The 23641-nt window shown below is 35.3% G+C and overlaps 1 protein-coding gene across 7 annotated transcripts in view; it reads left to right on the top strand.

The window, feature by feature from the left end:
- LCOR (ligand dependent nuclear receptor corepressor) overlaps positions 1–23641 on the top strand; it is a 144484-nt gene that overhangs the window by 46642 nt on the left and 74201 nt on the right. For 6 of the 7 annotated variants that reach the window (XM_013054675.2, XM_045068588.1, XM_004749582.3 and 3 more), the window contains exons 3-4: positions 19081–19146; positions 19491–19570. Coding sequence is in view for 4 of the 7 variants with exons in the window: in XM_004749582.3 (XP_004749639.2) it covers positions 19081–19146; positions 19491–19570 (146 nt within the window). In the remaining 3 variants the exon portion in view is untranslated. Of the gene's footprint in view, positions 1–19080; positions 19147–19490; positions 19571–23641 lie in introns of those variants that run through there. The other variant, XM_013054674.1, reaches the window with a different exon arrangement.

Genomic DNA, 23641 nt, shown 5'->3' with positions numbered 1-23641 from the left:
TCTTTCCTTAATTTCAGATTGTTCATTGTTAGTGTGTAGAAATACAACTGATTTTTGGATGTTTCTCATGTATCCTGCAACTTTACTGAACTTGTTTATTAGGTTTAGTATAGTTTTTGTGTGGATTCTTTAGGATTTTCTGTGTGTAAGATCCTGTCTGTGAAAAGAGATATTACTTCTTCCTTTCAATTTGGATGCCTTTTATTTACCTAATTGCCTGGCTAGAACTTCCAAAAGTGTTGAGAATGAACATCCTTGTCTTGTTCTTCATCTTAATGGGAAGCTTTTCAGTCTTTTACCATTAAGTATGTTCATTGTGAGTTTTTCATAGATGCCCTTTATCAGGTTGTGAAAGCTCCATTGAGTGTTAGCATGAAAGTGTGTTGGAATTTGTCAGATGTTTTTTTCTGTGTCAGTTGAGGTGATCATGTTATTTATCCCCCCCTTCACTCTGTTACTGTGGTGATTGATTTTTTAAAAAATCAATTGAGCCACCATGTATTCCTGGGATAAATCCATGTTGTATAGTCCTCTTAATACGCTGCTGAGTTTGGTTTGCTAGTGTTTTTTGTTGAGGATTCTTAGATCTATGTTCATCAGAGATTGTGGTCTGTAGTTTTCTTGTGAAGTCTTTTTCTGTGGTATCAGGGAAGTACCAACTTATGCAGTGAATCAGGAAGTATTCTTTTTTCTTCCATTTTTTGAAGAGTGAAGAGCATTGGAATTAATTCTTCTTTAAATATTTGGGAGAATCATTGAAGCCATATGGGTCTTGGCCTTTCTTTGTCAAGGTTTTGGGGTTTTGTTTTGGGTTTTTTTTTTTTTTTTTTTTTGCTGTTCTAATCTCATTATGATTTACCAGATTTTTTATTTATTATTGAGTCATCTTTGGTAGTTTGTAGGAATTTGTCCATTTTATCTGTGTTATCTATTTGTTGGCATACAGTTGTTCATAGTATTGTCTTGTGATTTTTTTTTTTATATTTCTGTAAAGTCAGTAGTGGTATCCCTACTTATGTTCCAGGTTTTAGGAAATTGAGTCTTCTCTCTTCTATTTCTTGGTCACTCTAACGGTTTGTCAGTATTGTTAATCTTGACAAAGAAGTTTTGGTTTCACTGATTTTTTAATTTTCTTTTTAAAACTTCTGCCTTTTATTATTGCCTTTCTTCTGCTTGCTTTGTATTTAATTTCTTCATCTTTTTCTAGTTCCTTAAACTGTAAGGTTATATATTTTTAATAATTCTTTTTTAATGTAGATGTTCACAGTTGTAGATTTCCTTCAGTACTGCTTTTGCAGCATCCCATATGTTTTGGTATGTTGTGGCTATTTTTATTTCTTTTCAGTGTATTTTCCAATTTCCATTGTGATTACTTTTTTTGACTCATTGATTAAGAATGTGTTGTTTAATTTCCACATACTTGTGAAATTTCCAATTGACCCATCCTTTCTAATTGCATTGCATTATTGCTGAAGAAGTTACTTTCTAGGATTTTCAACTTTTTAAATTCATTGATAATTGTTTTTGGCGACCTAACATATGGCCTACCATGGAGAATGTCCCATGTGTACTTGAGACAAATGTATATTCTGCTTTTTTGGGGTGCAATGTTCTTTGTATGTCTTTTAGGTCTAGTTGATTCATGGTGTTAAGTCCTCTTTCCTTTGTATCTTTTACCTAATTGTTTGATTCTTTATTGCAAGTGAGGTGCTGAAGTCTACAATTATTGTTGAGCTGTTTCTCCCTTCAGTTCTGTTGTTTTTTTGCTTCGTATTCTGAGACTCTGTTAGGTGCATTTGTGTTTTTAATTGTCAACTCTTGATAGATGACTCTTTCATCATGTGTCTGTCTATTGTAACAAGTTTTAACATGTATTTTGTCTGATATCAGTGTATACACTCTTAATTTCTCTTTCAGTTGCTATTTTTATGTATTCTCTTTTCTTTCACTTTCAGCCGCTGTCCTCAGAGCTAAAGTGAGTCTCATGTAGACAGCATTTAGTTGGATCATGTTTCTTTTATCCATTCTATCTCTGCCTTTTAATTGGAGAGTTTAACCCAATTATTTACATTTAATGTAATTACTGTTAAGGATCTTTGTCGTTTTGCTATTTGCTTTCTACATGTCATATATCAGTTTGTTCTTAAGGCCCTCCATTTTTACCTTCTTTTGTGTTATATAAGTATTTTCTAGTGTAACATTTTAATTCCCTTTTTTATTTTTTTACTGGACAGTTTTATAGTGATTTTCTTAGTGCTTGCCCTGGGAATATATAATTAATATCTTAATTTATAAAATTCTATTTCAGATTAATAACAACTTAAGTTACAATAATATACAAAATATTTCCCCCCTGTGTGGTTCTGTTCCTTTATTCTGTTGTTGTCTTAAATTACATTTTTGTATATTATGTGCCCATTAACATAAATTTTTTTTCCAAAGGAAAAAGAGTTAATATAAAGATTCAGGATTCACATCATGACAAATCATAAAATTGAATACATTTCTCTCTCCCTTTTTTTTTTTTTTTTTTAAGATTTTATTTATTTGTCAGAGAGAGAGAGAGAGTGAACAAGCAGGGGGAGTAGCTAGCAGAAGGAGAAGCAAGCTCCCCCCGGGCAAGAAGCCTGATGTGGGATTCGATCCTAGGACCCTTGGATCATGACCAGAGCTGAAGCAGACTCTTAACTGACTGGACTACCCTGGTGTCCTTTGAAAACCCTTCTCTTGATAAAAGTTCAACCTTTGCAGTCTTTTTTTCTGTTTAACTTATCTGCCATCTTTTTTCTTGTGCTTTGCTATTGCTTTCACCCCACCTCTTCCTGTCTCTGGTTACATTGACAAATTCCCTCCCTTTTCCCAGTAGTTTAGAAAGTCTACTCATACATAGGCTATGATGATTAACATTTTTTTTTAAAGATTTTATTTATTATTTGAGGGAGAGAGCATGAGTGGAGAAAGATCAGTGGGGGAAGTAGACTCCCTGTCAAGCAGGGAGCCAGATGTGGGACTCAATCCTGGGACTCCAGGATCATGACCTGAGCCGAAGGCAGTTGCTTAACCAACTGAGCCACCCAGGCACCCGGTTAACATTAATTTTAATACCCTCTTTAACTTCATCACCGTCTAAGTAGTATCTGTAATCTTACTTTCCCCCACTTCCCAAGTACAATTAGCTGCCCATCCTCCTGGGTAGAAATGTGGCATTTTATTTTCCAGTTTTCCTTGTTAATTTTCACACCCCCAACATCAACTTACTGTTAGATGTAGTTGTCTTTTAAATCAGAAGGAAAAGAACAGGAATTGCCAAACACAACCTTCTTCCTCAAACACTTCATAATACAGTGCTTACATTATAGTTTTAGATACTATTTCAGACAGTTTGAAAATATTGAATTACCCTAGATTTTTAAAAAAGATTTTATTTATTTATTTGGCAGAGATCACAAGTAGACAGGCAGGCAGAGGTGGGGGAGGGGAAGCAGGCGCCTTGCTGAGCAGTTAGCTTGATGTGGGCCTCCATCCCAGGACCCTGAGATCATGACCTGGGCCAAAGGCAGAGGCTTAGCCGACTGAGCCACCCTGGTGCCCCAGAATTACCTTAATTTTTAAAGATCAATACATTTTATAGCCAAGGAAAGTGAGGAATAAATAAGACTATTTACCTAAGACTATAGAACTGTTAAAAGGCAAAGTCAGAAATTTGAACCTAGGTTATTTGGCGCCACAGTCCTTGCTGTTAATCACTAGTTTGTTACTCCCTAAGTACTAGTGTTCATTCTATTACATTATAACAAAGTATAGAATTCAGTTGGATATATAAAACATATGCATTCATGTGGAAAATTCAGGACAGATAAAATGAAGGTTTGGGGAGTCAATTGAAAGGAAAGATAACAGTTGGGAAGAGCTTTTGATCTATGACCTTGAAGACAAAGCAGGATCAAGACTAGTGAGATTTGAGAGAAGGCTTTTTAGATGAAGGAACGGGGTGAGGGAGAGGAATTAAGCAAAAGCAAGTTGATTCAAGAAACAGAACAGTTGAGTGTGCTTGAAGGAAATTGGGAGAGAATGTTGAGGAATGGTTCATAACTGGAATGATCTTAAAAGCCACACTTAATAGTTTGGATTTTATTCTCCAGGCAGTAGGTAATCATTGAACATTATTAAAAATTTAATTTGTATGTAAATGTGTATAAAAAATCTGAAGGCTAACTCGAACTTTGGGTGTAATTTAAAATTTTCTAAAACATGTGGAAACTTATTTCAATAGGGACCAGATTAAAGTTTGATCTTTTGTACTGCCATATATCAAGGTCTCTTGGAGATGTGTTATAGTGATTTTTTTAAACATAGATATTAGAGATATTTAAAAAAATGTGTTTGATTATATTGAAAAAGATGTGGTTCCCTTTCAAGATGATCTTGTATGTGAGGTTGAGAGGTAGAATATGTGTTTATTTTAATTACATGCCATATGCTAGTTCAGATCAACTGTAATATTTGTTGAGTCTTTACAACTGACTTGTTTGCCAGATGCTGGAAATAGAACCATAAATAAGACCTGGTCATTTTTTCAGTCTGTTTTTTGTCCTAATTGGTAAACATTGGAAAACTTCAGTGTCCAGTCCTCTTTCCTCTTTTCATTTTATCTGCCCTCATTAACCGAATGTGATCTCGTCTAGTTCTAAGACCTTAAATTCTGTCTGTACTTTAATGATTTCCAGTTTTATATCCTTGATGCCAGTGTATCCTTTTAAATTCAAACCCACCTATCCAGTTGCCTCCTGCACATACCCTCTTTGATTTCTAAAAGGCATGTCAGATTTACCATGTCCAAAACTGAACTAGATTTCTCTCCGCTCAAGTTTTTTTTCCTTTAGTACTCTCTATCTTAGAAAGTTACATTACCATTAATCCAGTTCTCAAACCAGAAGCCCAGGTATTGTCTTTAACACTGTTCCTTCCCTTTCCACATCTAGTACATCATCAAAGCAAATTGGTTTTATCTTCAAAATATACTCTATGTCCAGCCACTACTCTCTACTTTATGACTCCCATACTAGTTCAAGCCACCATTATCTCTTGCCAAAGCTGTAGTTATAATAGTCCTTTAATAATGTTCTCCTCTTGGGATGCCTGGGTGGGTCAGTCAGTTAAGCATCTGCTTTGGCTCAGGTCATGATCCCAGGGTCCTGGCATCAAGTCCTGCATTTATTTCATCAGGCTCTTTGCTCAGCAGGGAGCCTGCTTCTTCCTCTGCCTGCCACTCCCCCTGCTTGTGTGTGCTCAGGTGCACCAGTGGTCTCCCTTTCTCCCTTTCTTTCTCACAAATGGATAAATTTTTAAAAATCTTAAAGTATGTTTTCCTCATAATCAGTTATCCACCCAGGTGCATCCACCTGGGAATCTTAATATAAATCTGATCATGTTACACCTCCACCAGTACCCAAATGTAAAACTACTTGATTTCTGTTTAATTCAAAATTCTCACCATGGTCTATAGGATCTTGCCTCTAGATTTCTGACTTCATCTCCTACTTCTATCTTATTCCCTTTGCTGAAACTGTATCCACTTTCTTGCTCCTTCTCAGATATACCATAGCTCATACTATATGCTGCTTCAGCACTGTTCCCTCTGCCTAGAATGTTCCTATCTTGGTTATCTGTGAGGCTTGCTCCCTCACTTCATTTAGTGCTCAAAAATGTTGGCGCTTAAAGTTTTTTCCTGACCTCTCTAAAGATTCTCCTTCCTAAGCCCCTAAGTTAACATTTCTTACTGTTAACTATCAGGGTTTATCAGGCTTAGCTGTTATCCCCTTAACTCTGCTATTTTCTTCTTCAACCATTACTGCTTTACTTACCCTTATCATACATCCTCATGATCCTCCTCATCATTTATATCATTTGTCTTCCGAATCAGGATTTAAAAGTTCCATGATAAGAACTATTGTCTGTACTATTCACAGCTGCATTTCTAGCGTCTGATTCTTAGTAGACACTCAATATTTATATAGTCCACCAAGAAAAGGAGGCTCAAAAACAATAGAAAACCTCTTTACTTCATTTAATAAAAAAAAAAAAAAAGAGGCAAAAGAAATTGCCAGTCTCCCACCTTCAATTATATTTTTAATGTTTGAGAAAATACGTAATAACAGAAGGTTATTATGAATTCAGTAATCCTTTTTAAGGAAATGTGTATTTTGTTTACAGCAAAATGGCATTTGGACAAATAGAGGCTGTATACAAGCACATTTTTATTTAATTTACAAACAGTGCTCAAATGGATTTACTGACCTTGTAATGATGGAGTTCCTCTAAGGAATTGTGGCCTTCAGATTGTGAACTCCTGGTGTAATTGACTCATTCCTAATCAACTTCAGATTTGCATTTAAATGGCTTCTTTTTAGCATAATTACTCTACCCAAGACAGTTTGATATAACAGAAAAAAATGAACCCAAACTGCCTTTGGATTTCCAAAGAATTAAATTCATCTGACCTAGCTACTTACTACCTTTGTGCTTTTGGTTACTTAACATCTTGGATTCTCACTTATGGCATTATGTATGTAAATATAATTATGAAATTATTTCGGTGATGTTGCAGCTACTCAATACATATTCTTTTACTATATTAATACCATTATTTTTTTAGGACCTCATCTTTCTCAATTTATTTCTGTCTTTGCTGTGATTGCAGCTTTGTACAAAAAAAAAAAAAAAAAAAAAAAGTCTTCTGTCATCTCTCTTCATGACCAGCAGAGCAAGCCATTAATTATGTTCTGGTTTTAGTTCATAGATACAGGGAACTTAGTTGAGCTCAAGTAGAAAAATCATCCTTTTTTCCCATCCAATATCAGTTACCCTTCTGTTTTTATTTAACTATTTCTTCGGGGCTTCAACATGCCAGACACAAAATGGAGTCAGAGTATAGGCATTAAGAAGAGCGTGTTTGCATTCATTCAACAAACATTGACTGCAGTTTAAGGAACAGGCTGATATTAAGAGAAACATAAAAGACTCCAGTTCTTGGCTCAAAGTCTGGTGGATAGAATGCAAAAAAAAAAAAATAATAATAATATAGTTTATAAGTAGTAATATAAGCTGCACTGATGAGGATGTTCCTAGCTTTGCCTAGGGCTTGAGGGATGAGATAAAGGAGGCCTTAAAACAAACTAGATTGAGGGTGGCAGGAGAACATTCTAGGCAGAGGACTTCCTGTGCCTAAAAGGCATGGAAGCATTGACATGTATATAGTGATTGATAAATCAGTCTAACTAGAGCACAGTGTATATAGACAGAAAATGGTGTCATGGGAGATTGAAAAGGTAGTTTGACTAGACAGGCCCTCAGTTCTATTGGATATCATTCAGGAATTTGAAGTCTTCACTAGTATTATTGGAAACCATCAAAGGTTTTTATTTATTTATTTATTTATTTTTTAAAGATTTTATTTATTTGACAGAGATCACAAGTAGAGAGAGGCAGGCAGAGAGAGAGAGAGAGAGAGAGAGAGAGAGAGGAGGAAGCAGACTCCCTGCAGAGCAGAGAGCCCGATTTGAGGCTCGATCCCAGGATCCTGGGATCGTGACCCGAGCAGAAGGTAGAGGCTGTAACCCACTGAGCCACCCAGGCGCCCCATCAAAGGTTTTTAAAACAGAGAAACGATGGTAGAATTTTGGCAGCAGTGTGAAGGATGGATTGTGTTGAAAATGGTCATATAGGGGATGCTGATATAGTAAAATTAATGAAAAGTTAGAAGAGGTCACTAGTGGGCAATGGATTAATTCCAAAGAGCCTGAGTTTTAAATCTAGGCTCTGCCTCTTTGTAGTTATATGAAAAAATTAGCTGCTTCAATGTTTAGCTTTCTTACCTGTACTAGGTAGTAATTTACAGTGTTCCTCTGAAGATTGATTATAGTGCGTGTGAAGTACCTGATACAGGGCTTGCTTTATGCCAGCTAAGGACTCAATTAATGATAACGTGAACAGCGTGTAATTTTAAGGTTAAAAAATGGTGAAGACCTGAATTTAGGGGTAGAAAAGAGAGAACAGATTTGGATGGGTTTTTCTGAATTAGAATGAGTAGAACTCACTGACTAGAAGAGTTGATGATTGACTTAGGGAAAGAATGAAATCAGACAGACTTAGATTTGTAATCTGAATGATTTAGGGTGAAGGGTTTAGGGATGTTATTTTCCTGGTAAGGAATACAGAAGGAATCACTGAGATGAGGTAAAAGGAATGAAAGTATTTTGATTTGGACTTTTGAGGTATTTGGGATATCTTGGTGATGATGTGAATGAAGCAGGCAGTTAGAAATAAGGTCTGGGACAAGAGATAAGAGATTGGAGTTATCAGTATATGCATGGTAGCAGACATGTGTGTAAATCTTAATGGCAGGGCATATATTTTAAATACATCCTTTATTCCCACACTGCTGGGCTCTGTAATAACACTTGATTGGTTCTTGTTATTAAATGTGAGATTTAAAAAATACTCTTTTAGGTTGGCTTTGTATATAAAAGATAATGCATACTTTGATTCCTAATTTAATGTTCACTTTAAAGTTACAAATATAAAACCTAGTTTTCTTAAAATACAGATCTTACTCTAATTTTAAGCTTGTAATATTTTAGTTTAACTTTTTATTTTATTTATTTTTAAAGATTTTATTTATTTATTATGAGAGAGAGAATGAGAAAGAGCATGAGAAGAGGGAGGGTCAGAGGGAGAAGCAGACTCCCTGCCAATCAGGGAGCCTAATGAGGGACTTGATCCCAGGATCATGACCTAAGCCGAAGGCAGTCGCTTAACCAACTGAGCCACCCATGTGCCCTAATTTAACTTTTTAAAAAGTTTCAATCTGTTACTATGAATTATAATTTTTATATTTTCTCTTTAAATATTTTACAAAATCTCCCTAAGTACTTAAGTAAATCTAATGAATCTAATAATTTATAGTTATAAACCTGATTGTTCTTAAGTTGTACAAGTATATAAATACAGTATGCAAACTTAGTAAGATTTCAGCCTAAAACCACATGTCTAAACCAGCTGTTCACTTGTACATTTTTTTTTTAAAGATTTTATTTATTTATTTATTTATTTGACAGACAGAGATGACAAGTAGGCAGAGAAGCAGGCAGAGAGAGAGGAAGGAAAGCAGGTTCCCTGCTGAGGAGAGAGCCCGATTCGAGGCTCGATCCCAGGACCCTGAGATCATGACCTGAGTGGAAGGCAGAAGTTTAACCCACTGAGCCACCCAGGTGCCCCTCACTTGTACATTTTAAATTAGAATTACAAGGTTATCTCTGTAATAGGCATTTTCTTTCTTTTTGTTTTTTAACAATTTTATTACTTATTTGACAGAGAGAAGGAGCACAAGTGGTGGGGGGCGGGGAGGAGGGGCAGTGGGAGAGGGACAAGCAGGCTTCCCTAGATAATGGGGCATGTTCCTAGGACCCTGGAATCATGACCTGAACTAAAAGCAGATGTTTAACTGGTTGAGCAACCCAGGTGCCCCTGGGCAGCATTTTCTTAAAACATTACAAAACATGCTTACTTATTTTAACGGCTTTACTGAGAAATAATTTACAATCTTATAATTCACCCATTTTTAAGTGATTTTTATTGTATTTACGGAGTTGTGCAGCAATCACGAACTTCAAATTTTATAATGTTTCTATCACTTCAGAAAGAAATGTGGTGTTCTTTTGCAGTCATTGCTATTTTCACTCCTACCTGTAGGAAACCACTAATCTCCTTTCTGTTTATATAGATTTATCTTTTCTGGACATTTCATATAAATGGAATCATATAGTATTGTGGTCTTTTATTTCTGACCTTTTTCACTTAGCATAGTGTTTTGAAGTCCATTCATCCATATTATAATATTCTGTTGTATGGATATATATATAGTACATTGTATTTATGCTAGATTACTTCTTTAAAAATTTTTTTTTATTTATTGGACATAGAGAGAGACACAGTGAGAGAGGGAACACAAGCAGGGGAAGTGGGAGAGGGAGAAGGAGGCTTCCGGCTGAGCAGGGAGCCCAGTGTGGGGCTCTGTGCCAGGATGCTGAGATCATGACCTGAGCCCAAGGTAGATGCTTAACAACTGAGCCACCCAGGTGCCCCACTAGATTACTTCTTAATACAAAATAAAGGTTTAGTTCTCTAAATCCATTCTTATACTTAATACTTTGTTTAAAAAAAAAAAAAAACAACAAACAGGAAAACCTGAAAATAAATATAAGAAAAAAAATCCTGATAAAAAATGAACCAAGCTTCTGTCATTAATTAGGAAAAAAAACAACAGAATAAACCCATAAAGATAATGAAACTTAGAGTGAAAATTAATGAACCAGAAAGCAAAGATAGGATAGAGAAGATCAAAAAAAGTCAGAGGTGGGCAATAGGGAATAAGAAAATAATCTGGTAAGATTGAGCAAGGAATAAAAGACACAAATAATATTACAAAAATGAAGGCTAACTAGAAATAACATAAAAGATTTAAAAGTTAAGAGATTTATAGCATTATTTGCAATAGCAAAAGTTGAAAGCATCTGAAGTGTCCATAGATGGATGAACAGATTAAGAAAATGTAATTTGTGTATCAGTGAACTATTACGCAGCCTTAAAGGGGAAGGGAATCCTGTCTCATGGTGCAGTATCCATGAACCTTGAAGACATTATGAGGTGAAACAAGCCAGTCACAAAATGACAAATACCATGAGATCTACTTCAGAGGTACATAGAGTAGTTGCATTTCACAGAGATAGAAAATAGAATGGTGGTTGGCAGGGCTGGGGTAGAGGGAATAGGGAGTAATTGTTTAATAGTGTTTCAGTTTTGCAGATGAAAAAAGTTCTACAGATGGATGATGTAAAAACTATAAATATATTTAGTGGTACACTTAATGGCTACAGTGGTTAATTTTATATTATGTATATTTTACAAGTACAAAAATGATGAAGGAGAATACTATCAAAAATCTTATGCCAATAATTTTGAAATTAAAGAAAAATGTAATTCTCCAAAACCGATTCAAGAAGGAAATGAAAAGCTTGAATGGTTCTGTAACTATTAAATAAATTTTATAGAGCTCTTCTTTCAAAACACCTCGATGGTTTTAGATGTGGGTTTGGCTCAGCTTTTACAGAAAAGAGTGTCTGTCACCTCTTCCAAAAAATAGAGTGTATCTCAGTTCTTTCTATGAAGTAAGATACCAAGCGCAGATAGAGATATTTTGAGAAAAATTAGTGGTCCATTTTACTCATGAAACAGATTACCCCTGGGGTGCCTGGGTGGCTCAGTGGTTAAGCGTCCAACTCTTGATTTCTGCTCAGGTCCTGATCTTAGGGTCGTGGGATTGAGCCCCGCATTAGGCTCCTCGCTCAGTAGGAGTCTGCTGGAGCTTCCTTTCCCCAAGACCCATGCACTCATTTGTGCTCTCTCTCTCCCCCAAATAAATCTTAGAAAAAAACCAAAAAACAAACCCTTTTCTAGTAATAATAAAAATTCATCATTATTTTGTTTTATGCTTTTATCCTTGAATTCTTCTTTGTCGATATTGTTATTGCCAACTAGTTCACTGCTTTTTTTTTTCTTATGTTTTTCTCTTTGCCTGCCTCTTCAGTTTCAACATTTCTTTTTCACTTTATGGTCATTATAAACTGCATATTGCTATATCCTATGTGACAACCTTTCACTTAATCTAGTCAGTATTTATTGTAATATGTACCTGTTTGGTATTATCCCTGAAATTGTTTCTTGTGTTTCTTGTTTAGTATGCTTGCTTTTTTTTTTTTTTAAAGATTTTATTTATTTGACAGAGATCACAAGTAGGCAGAGAGGTAGGCGTTGGGGGGCTGGGAGGGAACAGAGAGTCTGATGTGGGGCTTGATCCCAGGACTCTGAGATCATGACCCAAGCCGAAGGCAGAGGCTTAGCCCACTAAGCCACTCAGGTGTCCCAGTATGCTTGCTTTTTGTTTAATTTAATATTTACTTTAATAGTTGACCTTTTTTGTTATTCTTTATTTCCTCCAATGGTTTAGAAATTCTTCAGCTTTACTCATACATTTTTTTTTAAAGATTTTATTTATTTATTTGACAGAGAGAAATTACAAGTACACTGAGAGGCAGGCAGAGAGAGAGAGAAGGAAGCAGGCTCCCTGCTGAGCAGAGAGCCCGATGCGGGACTCGGACCCAGGACCCTGAGATCATGACCTGAGCCGAAGGCAGCGGCTTAACCCATTGAGCCACCCAGGCGCCCCGCCTACTCATACATTTTAAGCAAATTTATCTTAAGCCTGCATTTCCTTAACATCAAAGGTTAATGACTTATAAATTGCTCCCTTATCCCTATACACACTTGATTTTAACATACTTAAGCATATCGTATTCTTCTCCGCCTAAAATTTTGTTGTAGTAATTTGGGATGTTATTCCTAAGTAATTCATTTTAGAAATTATATTGTGTTCATCTATTTAAAGAGTTCTTTTTTTTAATCTGTTATAGTAAACTGAACCCCTGTGTTAGTAACAGTTACTTACACTGGACTATTAATTTTATTGGTATATTGCTTGCATAATTTTTTATATAAACATTGTTTTCTTAGGAGGTCCTTGGTCTGAATCATTTTTTATTTGCTGAACAACTTCCTTTAAGTAACTCTTACCCAGAGTGAATGTTGTCCTGCTTTTCAAATCAGAGCATATCTAGTAATTTTCTTTTACCCATATCTTTGAATAATAGACTGACTAAAAAAGTGTTCTGTTTTTGTTTTACAATCAGAATTTTGTAAATGTACCTCCATTACTTTTACTGATGAAATGACTGGCAGTCTAAATCTCTTTTCTCTTATTCTAAGTAAAAGGAAAATCTTTTCCGTATTTGGAGCTTTTTTTAAAAAAAGATTATTTATTTATTTGACAGAGAGAGAGATTGATCACAAGTAGGTAGAGAGGCAGGCAGAGAGAGAGAGAGAGAGAGAGGAAGGGAAGCAGGCTCCCTGCGGAGCAGAGAGCCCGATTCAGGACTTGATCCCAGGACCCTGAGATCATGACCTGAGCCGAAGGCAGTGGCTTAACCCACTGAGCCACCCAGGCGCCCCGTATTTGGAGGTTTTAAACTTTATTCTTGAAATTGAAATACTTTACCGGGAAAGCATTATGTATACATGCTTTCCCCACCCCCTGAATATTCTGCCTTTATATTTCTCAGAGCCCATTTGATATGAAGACTCAAGATAGTATCCAACATTGCAAAGTTTTCTTCTTGTTCTCCTTCTGCTTTCCTTTTTAAAAAAACTTTTTAAAAATTTATATTCTTTGATTTGTTTCCTTGCTCTGGAAATTGTGTTTTACATTATTAAATGTCTTGACCACCTCACGATTTCTGTGTCTTCAGGTTCATTATACATTATGAGGACATTTCTTTAGTTTTTAAATTACTAATTTTTCTACATAATACCTCTGTTTGGTTATTTTGACAGTTTTGTTTTTCTTTTTTTCCTTCTCTCCTAAGCACATATTATCTATGTTTTTCAAAGTAGCATGCTCTTTTTAAGATGCTTTTCTTTCCTGTCTCAATAGAAATGGTTTTTATTTTTTTCTTCATTAATTCTATTTCATTTTGGGCCATTAGTTGTAATTAGATTATCTCTTCATTGTATTTGGTCAGGTTTTTCCATCAGTTCTTGTGCTGGGTAATTTGGAGGGTGATAAGTGGGCCACCAAACGGGCTCTTCAGAGTGCATGAACCAGCAGCAGATGCTCAGGGAGAAAGGAAGAACTCTTAGTGAACGTATTTGTCCAGCACTGGGCAGATTGCTTTAAGTTATGAAAAAGGAGCCTGGTTTTTATTATGTATGGAAGTCCATCCACATTTCTTTGGTTAAATGATACACTGGGAAAGCTGCAATATCATTAAAAAAGGGATTCTTTACCTTATATTACCTTGGATAAAATATAAAAGATTATATAATCTGGTGCTTTTCAATTGTTTGGTGGCTCCCTTATGGTTCAGTGTGGTCGTGGCAACTTCTACACCTGAGTTTTAAGCAAAGAACTCCAGACACTGTCAGTCTCCATTTTACCAGGGTATGAGTTGATGATTGTTACCAGCAAGCACCTCTGAACTGGTATTTTATAAAAGATTATGCTTTTGGGGTGCCTGGGTGGCTCAGTGGGTTAAAGCCTCTGCCTTCAGCTCAGGTCATAATCCTAAGGTCCTGGGATTGAGCCCCACATCGGGCTCTCTGCTCAGCAGGGAGCCTGCTTCCCCCTCTCTCTCTGCCTGCCTCTCTGCCTACTTGTGATCTGTCTCTGTCAAAAAAATAAATAAAATCTTTAAAAAACAAAGAACAAAACAAAAAAACAACAAATTGTTGTCAAAGGGGTGATCACTTCTACCAGACAGAAATCTACATGTTTAAAAAAAAAAAAAGATTATGCTTTGTTGGGGAGTGAGCTCTTACACCAAACACCAAGTTTTACAAGATACCCAAGGACCTTGATGTAAAAATTGCTAATTTTCTGATGTGCTCCTCCTTTTCCTTGAGTACCTTTTTGTTTTTCAAATTGTTAATCTCCAGTTATTCTGGTTTCCTCAGACGAAAGGTTCTTCCCAAGACTCATGGAACCCTTTTTTCATTCCATCCATAATATTTTCTGTATTTCTTAAGTACAGACTATATTGCTTACTGAAGTTGGCTCTGGACTTGATACGTTCCTGTCCTGCTATTTTTCATAACCTGCTTTTCCCCTTTTGGTTACAAATAAAGAGGTAGCAAGTGTGATTTAGATCGAAGAGGGAATATGTGAAAATTTTTAATCTTCTATTTTTTGTTTTTGAGAGCTATATGATTATTTAATCAGAAGCTTAAAACTAGGCATGTAGAGTCCTGATATAAGAAAAAATATGTGGCTGGAGGCTCCTGAGTGGCTCAGTCGGTTAAGCATCTGCTTTCGGCTTAGGTCATGGATCCTGAGGTCCTGGGATCGAGCCCCGCATCAGGCTATCTGCCTGGCGGGAAGCCTACTTCTTCCCCTCCCTCTGCCTGCCTCTCTCCCTACTCGTGTTCTCTCTCTGTCAGATAAATAAATAAAATATATATTTTTAAATGTGGGAAACAGGAAGACTTACCCAGCCTTCCCAGAGCATTAAATCTACTTGAGCAGATCAGATATAAATGTATGAAAAGAAAAGGAGAAAAGGGCTTACCTATTACAAATTTTATTTGACAGAATACTTGCATAGATAAGGCTTTTCATGTACAGAAAACAAAACATAAACAATTGACATTTAAAAGGGGAGAGTGATAAATGAATTCTGAGGATCAGAAAACTAGAAACCCAAGCCTCATGAGGGCTACAATGTCTGTTCACCATTGCTTACTCAGTGCCTGCCACTGTCCTGGGTGTAGGCTGTCAGTTAGTATATATTGAGTAAACAAATAGGTATTTGTTGAACAAACTGAAGAGTGCCTTGAGGGAGATAATTTATATGGGCCGAGGTGAAATGGAAAGGCTTGAAAAAATACTAGGAGGTATAAGTGATGACTAAATAAATCAGCATACCAATGTGATTGGAGCTATGAGAATGAGTGCGAAGTTCTGGGACATAAGGCTGCTTATGGTAGCTTGGAACCAAATTATAAGCAGCTTTGATTGTTGAACTTAAGATTTTGGGATTTATTTTTTAAACAGAGTAGAGTTTCTCTGAATGGATAGTAACATTGTCAAAAAGCAGTGTTTTAGGAATAGTTTGAAAACATAGTGAAGGTTGTGATGAGGAAAAGACGAGAGACCAAATTGAGACCATTTGTGATATTGGATAGGAATTCTTGAGACACTAAATAGGTCCTTCAAGATTATTAATATTTCTTTATATGTGATATATTACATAAAGATGCTTTTTAAGCCCTAGTGTTTGAACATAATGACATGGCTGTTTTTTTCAGTATTTATTTAATTTTCCTTGGCATTTTATTATTGATCTCATGGCTTTTCTGTGAGATCATGGTATAAATTTTGAATACATTTGTTCTTCCCTTACTTGCTTTTTGTTAATGTCAAGCATAGCACATGAGGCATTTCGTGTTGCTATGCAGCTGCTTAATTCAATACTTCATAAAACAGAATAGCATTAAATTCAGCTAATAGAGGGTAGCAAAATATGGCTTTACAGTTTCTAATTGATAATATTTGTAAGGTTTAACATATGTTACAGATAAGAACAAAATAGGGGTGACCTGTTTACAGCATTTTGATCAGAATTTAGTTAAAGCACCAGATTTTTTCTTGTTTGATTCCTTTTGGCCTTTACCCTTTCGTAGTTTTTTGATACATGGTTCAGTTTTTGTTAGTGTCTATGCGTTATTGATGAAGTTTTTTTATTTTCTTATTTCAGATTCTGTTATCTTTTGTAATTTTTATAAATTTCTTTCTCAAAGCTTTTGCCCTTTTTTGGTTCTGAGTATTCTTGATATATTTACTTTTTTTTCCTTTTCAAGAATTTATGCTTAGTATACAAGTTTGGAATTTGTTATAATTTCAAACAAATCCAAGTGAAAGCGTAGTAGATATGCTCTTTGGAACAAGAGCCACCTGTAATCTCCTTTAGCTAATTGCATTGTGTGCTTGGTACTTCAGGTTATTAAAATGCTTTCCTTAGTATTTGTATAATAGGGTTTTACAGTTGGAGACCGACTATAGGATTCACTTAAGGGAAGAAAAAAAAAAGCAACAACCAGTGTTGAGAATATCTAGTTTGTAGGCCCAAGATAGCTAGGATCTAGCAATTCCATTTTCCTTCTCTTACCACATCTACCTAACCTCTAAACCCCCAGTTATACCCTTTCTCCTCCCTAATATGGGGAGGAGAGGCCATAGTAAATCAGTGGGAAAAGTTCTGATTATAATAGGTAGATAGTAAAAGGCACAAATAACTCTAATTTGGTTGAATGGGTAGCTTGATTTTGTTAATGTCTTTGGAATAACTTTGATGGGAAGAAATTAAAGAGAGTTGAAAAACAATAGCTTCTTGACAACAAATGAAAAATCGAGAGTCTAGAAAATAGTATAGAAAAATTAGCTCTAACTACAGTGTTGATAATGAAGACTCTGCAGATTACTCTATTGAAAACAGTGGTTTTAATACTGTGGACCCCCCCCCAAAAAAAAACAAAATTCCTTTACACTGCATTATTATTCTTAAATTTCAGTCTTAAAATTTTTTTTAATGATCTTATTTCTAAGAAATCTTTACACCCAGCGAGGGCCTCAAGCCTACAAACCTGAGATCAAGAGTCTCATGCTCCACTGACTGAGCTTTCCAGGCTCTCCTGTGTTATTTAATGAAATAAAATACTCTTTCTAAGGACCATCCTTCTACCCCTTTGTCTTCAGAACCCTTTATGGTGATTGTGATAGAGAAATGCTAACTGTGTGTGTGGACTTCATGTATCCACCTGGGTATAGTATTTTAAATTAGTGGGTCTCCCTTTATTTTGACAATAAGAGTACTTATTATTATTTTTTTTAATTTAAGTTTTATTCAGGTAACATACAGTCCAGTATTGGTATCTGGAATAGAATTCAGTGATTTATCACTTACATATAACACCCAGAGCTCATCACAAAATGTGCCCTCCTTAATACCCTTCATCCATCTTTCCCATCCCCCTCACCCATATCACTCCATCAACCTTCCATTTGTTCTCTCTCTTTAAGATTTTATGGTTTATTTCCCTCTCTCCTTTTCCCTCCCTCCTTCCCATATGTTCATCTGTTTTCTTAAATTCCACATGAGTGAGATCATAGGATACTTGTCTTTCTCTGACTGACTTTTTTCACTTAGTGTAGTAATATACTCTAGCTGCACCCACATCCTTGCAAATGGCAAGATTTCATTCTTTATGCTGGCTAAGTAATATTCCATTGTAACTTTTTTGTTTTTAAATTATAAACCTGTAAGTGATAGTAGACTATGTGACAGAATACTTAGTGCCACAAAATACATAATATATACTAGAAATTCAGTAACACTTTTTGTATTTTCTTAATTACAGTAGCATTTTTATGCATTTGAGAAGTACTATGTATACTGAGTGTACAAGACATATTCTTTCTGAAGCTCATGCTTTAAGTTTTTATGGATTCATGGACCCCTTGTAACTGTTTGAGCTCCCAGGGAGGTCCATAGTTGGGGAACCACTACTCTTAACCCATTATTTCTTTTATGTTATATAAAGGTACAGTCTGATTCCTTTCTTCTTTTCACTCCTTTTTCTCTTCATGAACCATAGGAAACAGCAAGATGGCCAAGATTTTTAAATTGTTTTCATTGAGTTGATCAGCAGTGTTTGAGGTAATAAATGAGAAAAGTTTTTATATACTGGTAAAAAGTGATAATATTTTAAATATTTATGTATAGGTATATATGAATTTTTTGTGTGTATAGCTAGTGGGTTCTACCTTCATAAAAGAACCAGCAAGTAGTTACTGTGGCAATGTGAAGTAATTACAACATCGTTGTTCTTCTAAAATACTATGTTGTGACCTTTTTCTTTAGTGATAAAGGTGTTCTCAGTGAGGATTTTGCTTCTTCAAAAACTTAGCTTGAAAAACCTATGAACTCAGTTGATATTCAGAAACATGCTATTTAGATTAATGTAGAATGCTGTGGAAATTTGAAACAATTTGACCTTTTATTGGGAAAGGTGCCTTTTGAAAAATGGAGTTTGGGCATTTATGTAGGGAGGTATTGGGATTTTTGTAAAATGATAAAAGAGAACCCATGAATTTCCATTCATTCTTTGGTTATTTCTAGTGGTGTCTGTTTTGTATTGTTCTTGAATGTGCTTTGAATATGTATTGAATGTTAATTATGGACAGAACTGCAAATGCTTCTTTTAAATTTGTCATTGACACTCTTTCCTCAGCATCCTTTCAATAACCTGGGGATCCTTGAGAACTGGCAGAATACACTATCATTTTTTCAGCAACAGATTGATATTACATTCCATAGGGAGTATTATTGTAATTTGGATTTTTTCTTATCCTTTCAGGGTTTGAAAGTATTCTTGAAGGGCTGTTTGGACCTGCATTATTAAAAGATCTCAGTTTATTTAAAGGTATTCAAATTCTTTTTTTTTTTTCTTTTGGTATTTCAAATTCTTCCTCGTGACATACATGATATTTTTGTGATTTAAGCCTCCATCTCCTTTTTATTCAATTTTATGTGAGTTAAAGCTGTATTCTTGTAAGCATCCTTTTGTGTTGATAATGCAAATACATGTATTAATAAGATACATATACTAGTGAGCAGTTATTAAGAATTTTAAGACAAATAAAGAAACCGTCTACTATTTAGGGTTTTTGTTCTTGTTGTTAAAATAAATATTTTTTATATTCTCATTTGTTTCCTAAAAAATTCCTTTTCTTGTCTGTTAATTTAGTATTCCAACTATTTTTGCAGACTGTGAACCTGAAAACATTTCCGATTGGACTTTTGATGAAAATTGTCTATTCTGTTGCTTGAGAAGAGATAAAGTAAAGGTAACCAAAAAACTTGTGGAACTTCCCTAGAGTGGTGTTTTATAGTTTTTATTTTTTCAAAATTTGATTACTTTGTTGGAAGATTTATAGGAAAAGGAAGGCATGATTCCCTATTTATTTATAAAAGATTTGATAGTAACTTAGTTTTGGTATTTAGACTGTTTCTAGTATGTTGATTAGCCTATTGAGAAATCTGTATCCCAGCATGCATTACTTTATTGGTATAGTTCACTGGGCAGAATAATTAGTTAGATCTCAAACTGTTGGTTTATTTTAAATATGAAGTACACGATAATTCAAGCAATGGGGAGTCATTTGTTCTAAAAGCAGTAACATGGATATGGGTCAAGTAGTTACAGTTCATATAGCTTTATGACAAACTATCATTTATGCTTTAGTATAAGATGTTACTTTATACTATTTGAGCATGAATGCTGTTTAATTGTAAAAATAGGCTATACCTTTGGGTTTCTGTTTTTATTACTCTGTGTTAAATATTAATGAGTTTTGGTTTAGAAACATTTCAGTTGTTGGAAATATTTATTAATAATGGTTTCCTTTTTTTTTTTTTTTTAATGGTACTTCTGTTCCCTGTTTTGTTTTATTTTATTTTATTTTTTTAAGTAGGCTCCACGTCTAGCGTGGATCCCAGTGGTGGGCTTGCCCTCATAACCCTGAGATCAAAACCTGAGCTAATACCAAGAGTCAGATGCTTAACCGACTGAGCCACCCAGGTGTTTGCGTTCCCTGTTTTATTTATTTCTTATTTATTTGTCAGAGTGCGACCGAGAGGGAGCAGGGGATAGGGGTGGAGGGAGAAGCAGACTCCCCACTGAGTAGGGAGCCCAGTGTGGGATTCAGTCCAGGGACCCTGGGATCATGACCTGAGCTGAAGGCAGACACTTAACCACCCAGGCACCCCCCTGTTCCCCGTTTTAAAGCTTCGGAAATGTTTTTAATTCCTCACCCTGCCTTGTACGCTTCTAACAGAATCATTGACCAGATTCCATAAATTCTTCCCTCATATGGAGTTTCATTCTTTTTTTTCCCCATAGTCATTACTGTAGTTCATATCGTTAACATTATTTCTAGACTACTGAAATAACATGATTGGTCTCTTTTAGTTTTCTTCAGTCTTTTAAACACTGCTACAAGTTTAAACTCCCCCCCCCCTTATCCCTCAAATAGTGTGGAAACATTATCCCATGCTCCGTTTCCAGTGACTTTTTTCATTGTATTCTGGATTCATTAGCCTAATGTTCTCTGCCTCAGTACTCTCCACAGGTCAGTCCACTTGTCCTTCTGCTGCTGCCCTCTTTTTAATGATACCCCACAAGTCTTCTGTACAGTTTTCTTTCAGATAAACTGGTGCAGTCATTCATAGTAAACAACATGCTTTTGCTACTTAGACTGTAGCATTGCATACCAATTGTTCTTTATAGCTTAAATTCCTCTGCCCTTATTCTTAGTTTAAGTGTTCACCCTCCTATCCATATCAGTGGTATACTTCTGCTCTTACTGCTGTTTCAACCCTTCACACTGTTGTAGTATCCATAACAATTATTTGTCAATTAAAAGTCTGCCTTCTTTTGTTCCTTGTTTTCCGTGTTTGTGTCTTATGTTCTGAAGTACATTGTCAACCTCTGAACACTGAACCATGTTGTGTATTCTTTGTTACCCCTCCTTGTAACCACTGTACCATTATTTACCATTGTTAGCAAGTTGCTTTAAAATCTGAAAGCCAACTTAAGAGCTTTTCAGTGTGGTTTCCTTTTCTAGCTTACTACATGAAAAGTTGTTATTTTGACTATCCAGGATGGTCTCTTATCACTGAATTAATGTGAACAGTGTTTTGAAATTCAGTGTGGTTTGAGAAAGACCATAAATTAAGTATCAGTGAAGTTGAAATTGATCACTTTAAACTAACTGTGTGTGTGCATGCATAAGCATGCATGTTGTGGCTATTGAATAAGTCATTTAAGAGGCATTTTGGTGGAATAGAAGGAGCAGCTATTAATTACCTTTTTTAGTGTAGGGTTGGGAAGAAAGCCCTTCTGTGTTTAGTAATTGAGTACAATATATTCTTGTAATATAATTGAGTTTTCCATTGCTATATGTGGTAAACTATTGTATGAGTATTTTTAGAAGACAGAAATATCAAGGCATGGAACCATGTAGCATTTAAAACAGCTGTTATTATTTTTATTCCTCAATTTCTAGTTGCTTTTCTAATTAGAAAGAATATTTCCATTTGGCAAGTTAGCTAGTCCTTGGAAAGCTGATATTTTCCATTAGTCACTTCACTATTTATCTTTGGCATTTATTTTTTTCAGACACAGCCATAACATCTATAGCGGAAAATAGGAAAAGTAGAAAGCTTATTAGAAGATGTAAATTGTCAGCTATGTATCTCTAATTGTGTTAGACTTAAAGTGATTGAACTAAAACTTTTTGAAGGCACTTGGAGCATCTCATCTGAAAAGAACTAGAATGTGGAAGTAAATATATCCAGTGGGTTGAAGCTTGTGCTTTTTAAGGCTGGCTTTAAGAATCCAAGAGGAGGAAATCTCTGCAGAGTATGGTAATAGCCAAGAGGTGGCAGCATAGAGCATAATAGTGGAATCTTGAGTTTGAAGGTGGCATGATGAGATATCCAGATATTTGGAAAAGCTGTTAGAAATATTGGTCTGATAGTTGGGAAAGAAATAGAGGTTATGCATGTTTTTTCTTTTGGACTTTTGAGTATATACAGGAGCTGTTAAAATGGATAGAGTAAATGCATACCATTTTTTTATATTTACTTTATAAAATATATAGGTAAAAAATACAGAGTAATCTCTTTGGAAAATAGAACAGGGATTCACCTGGAGATAAGTATAACAATTGTTGATCTACCCTTCAAGATTCTATAGTGGTTAGAAAATGAAATTTTTAAGGGATTATGAAAGTAACATTTTTTGAATATCTACTATGTGCCAGTTACTTTTACTTGTTCCTATTTAAATCCTCACAAGAATTGTATAAAGTTGGTTAAGGGTATCCCAGTTTTAAAAATAAAGAATTTGAAGGATTTGAGAGACTATTATAGGCAACATCATATGGCTTGAATTTGATCCATGTTTTTAGAATACATGCATTTTGATAACTAGGAACAGGGTCATTAACAGCAGGAATTAAACTAGAACTTGGAATGACTCAGTTTGAAAGAGAGAAGAGAAACAGTGTAAATGGACATGAGTGTATTTGAAATAGCCAATCTCAGCTATGCCTAGGAATCTACTAGTGAGTACGTGCCTCACTGGCTGCTTTCTTTCTTTTCTGTTGGACACATACTGGGCACTCTATAAAATATTTACTAAATGAGTAACTTTACTAAATAAGGTTTACTATACTTGAATTATATTAATAGCTAATTTTTGAGTGCTTACACGTGACAAGCATATACACACAGTTATCTATTATATATGTACAAACTCATCAGGCTTTTATACTTTTTTTTAGCTTCTTTTTAAAAATAATTTTAGACTTACAAAAGTTGCAAAAACAGTAAAAAGAGCTAATGTATACCCTTTGCCCAAACTTTCCAAATGTTACCATCTTTTTTTTTTTTTTAAATTTTATTTATTTATCAGAGAGAGGGGGGGGAAGAGAGAGAGCACAGGCAGACAGAATGGCAGGCAGAGGCAGAGGGAGAAGCAGGCTCCCTGCTGAGCAAAGAGCCCGATGTGGGACTCGATCCCAGGACGCTGGGATCATGACCTGAGCTGAAGGCAGCTGCTTTACCAACTGAGCCACCCAGGTGTCCCCCAAATGTTACCATCTTATATAACCACAATACAGTTATAAAAATCAAGAAATTAACATTGATGCCATATTATTTAATCTATAAACCTTTCACAGTTAGTCAGTGATCTCAGTAACGTTATGTTTCTGGTCTAGGATCCAATCTAGGATCACACTTTGTATTTAATTGTCATATATTCTTGGTCTCCTTTAGTTTGGAATAGTATTTTTTGCTTTGCCTTTCATAAATTTTGAAGAATACTGACATTGGTTTATACAGTGTTGCTT

This window comes from Mustela putorius, unplaced genomic scaffold, assembly GCF_011764305.1.
Source record: "Mustela putorius furo isolate JIRA1106 unplaced genomic scaffold, ASM1176430v1.1 tig00003909_pilon_pilon_pilon, whole genome shotgun sequence".
Lineage (NCBI taxonomy): Eukaryota > Metazoa > Chordata > Mammalia > Carnivora > Mustelidae > Mustela > Mustela putorius.
Note: the sequence above shows the minus strand (reverse complement) of the source record. Positions and strands in the feature narration are given on the sequence as shown.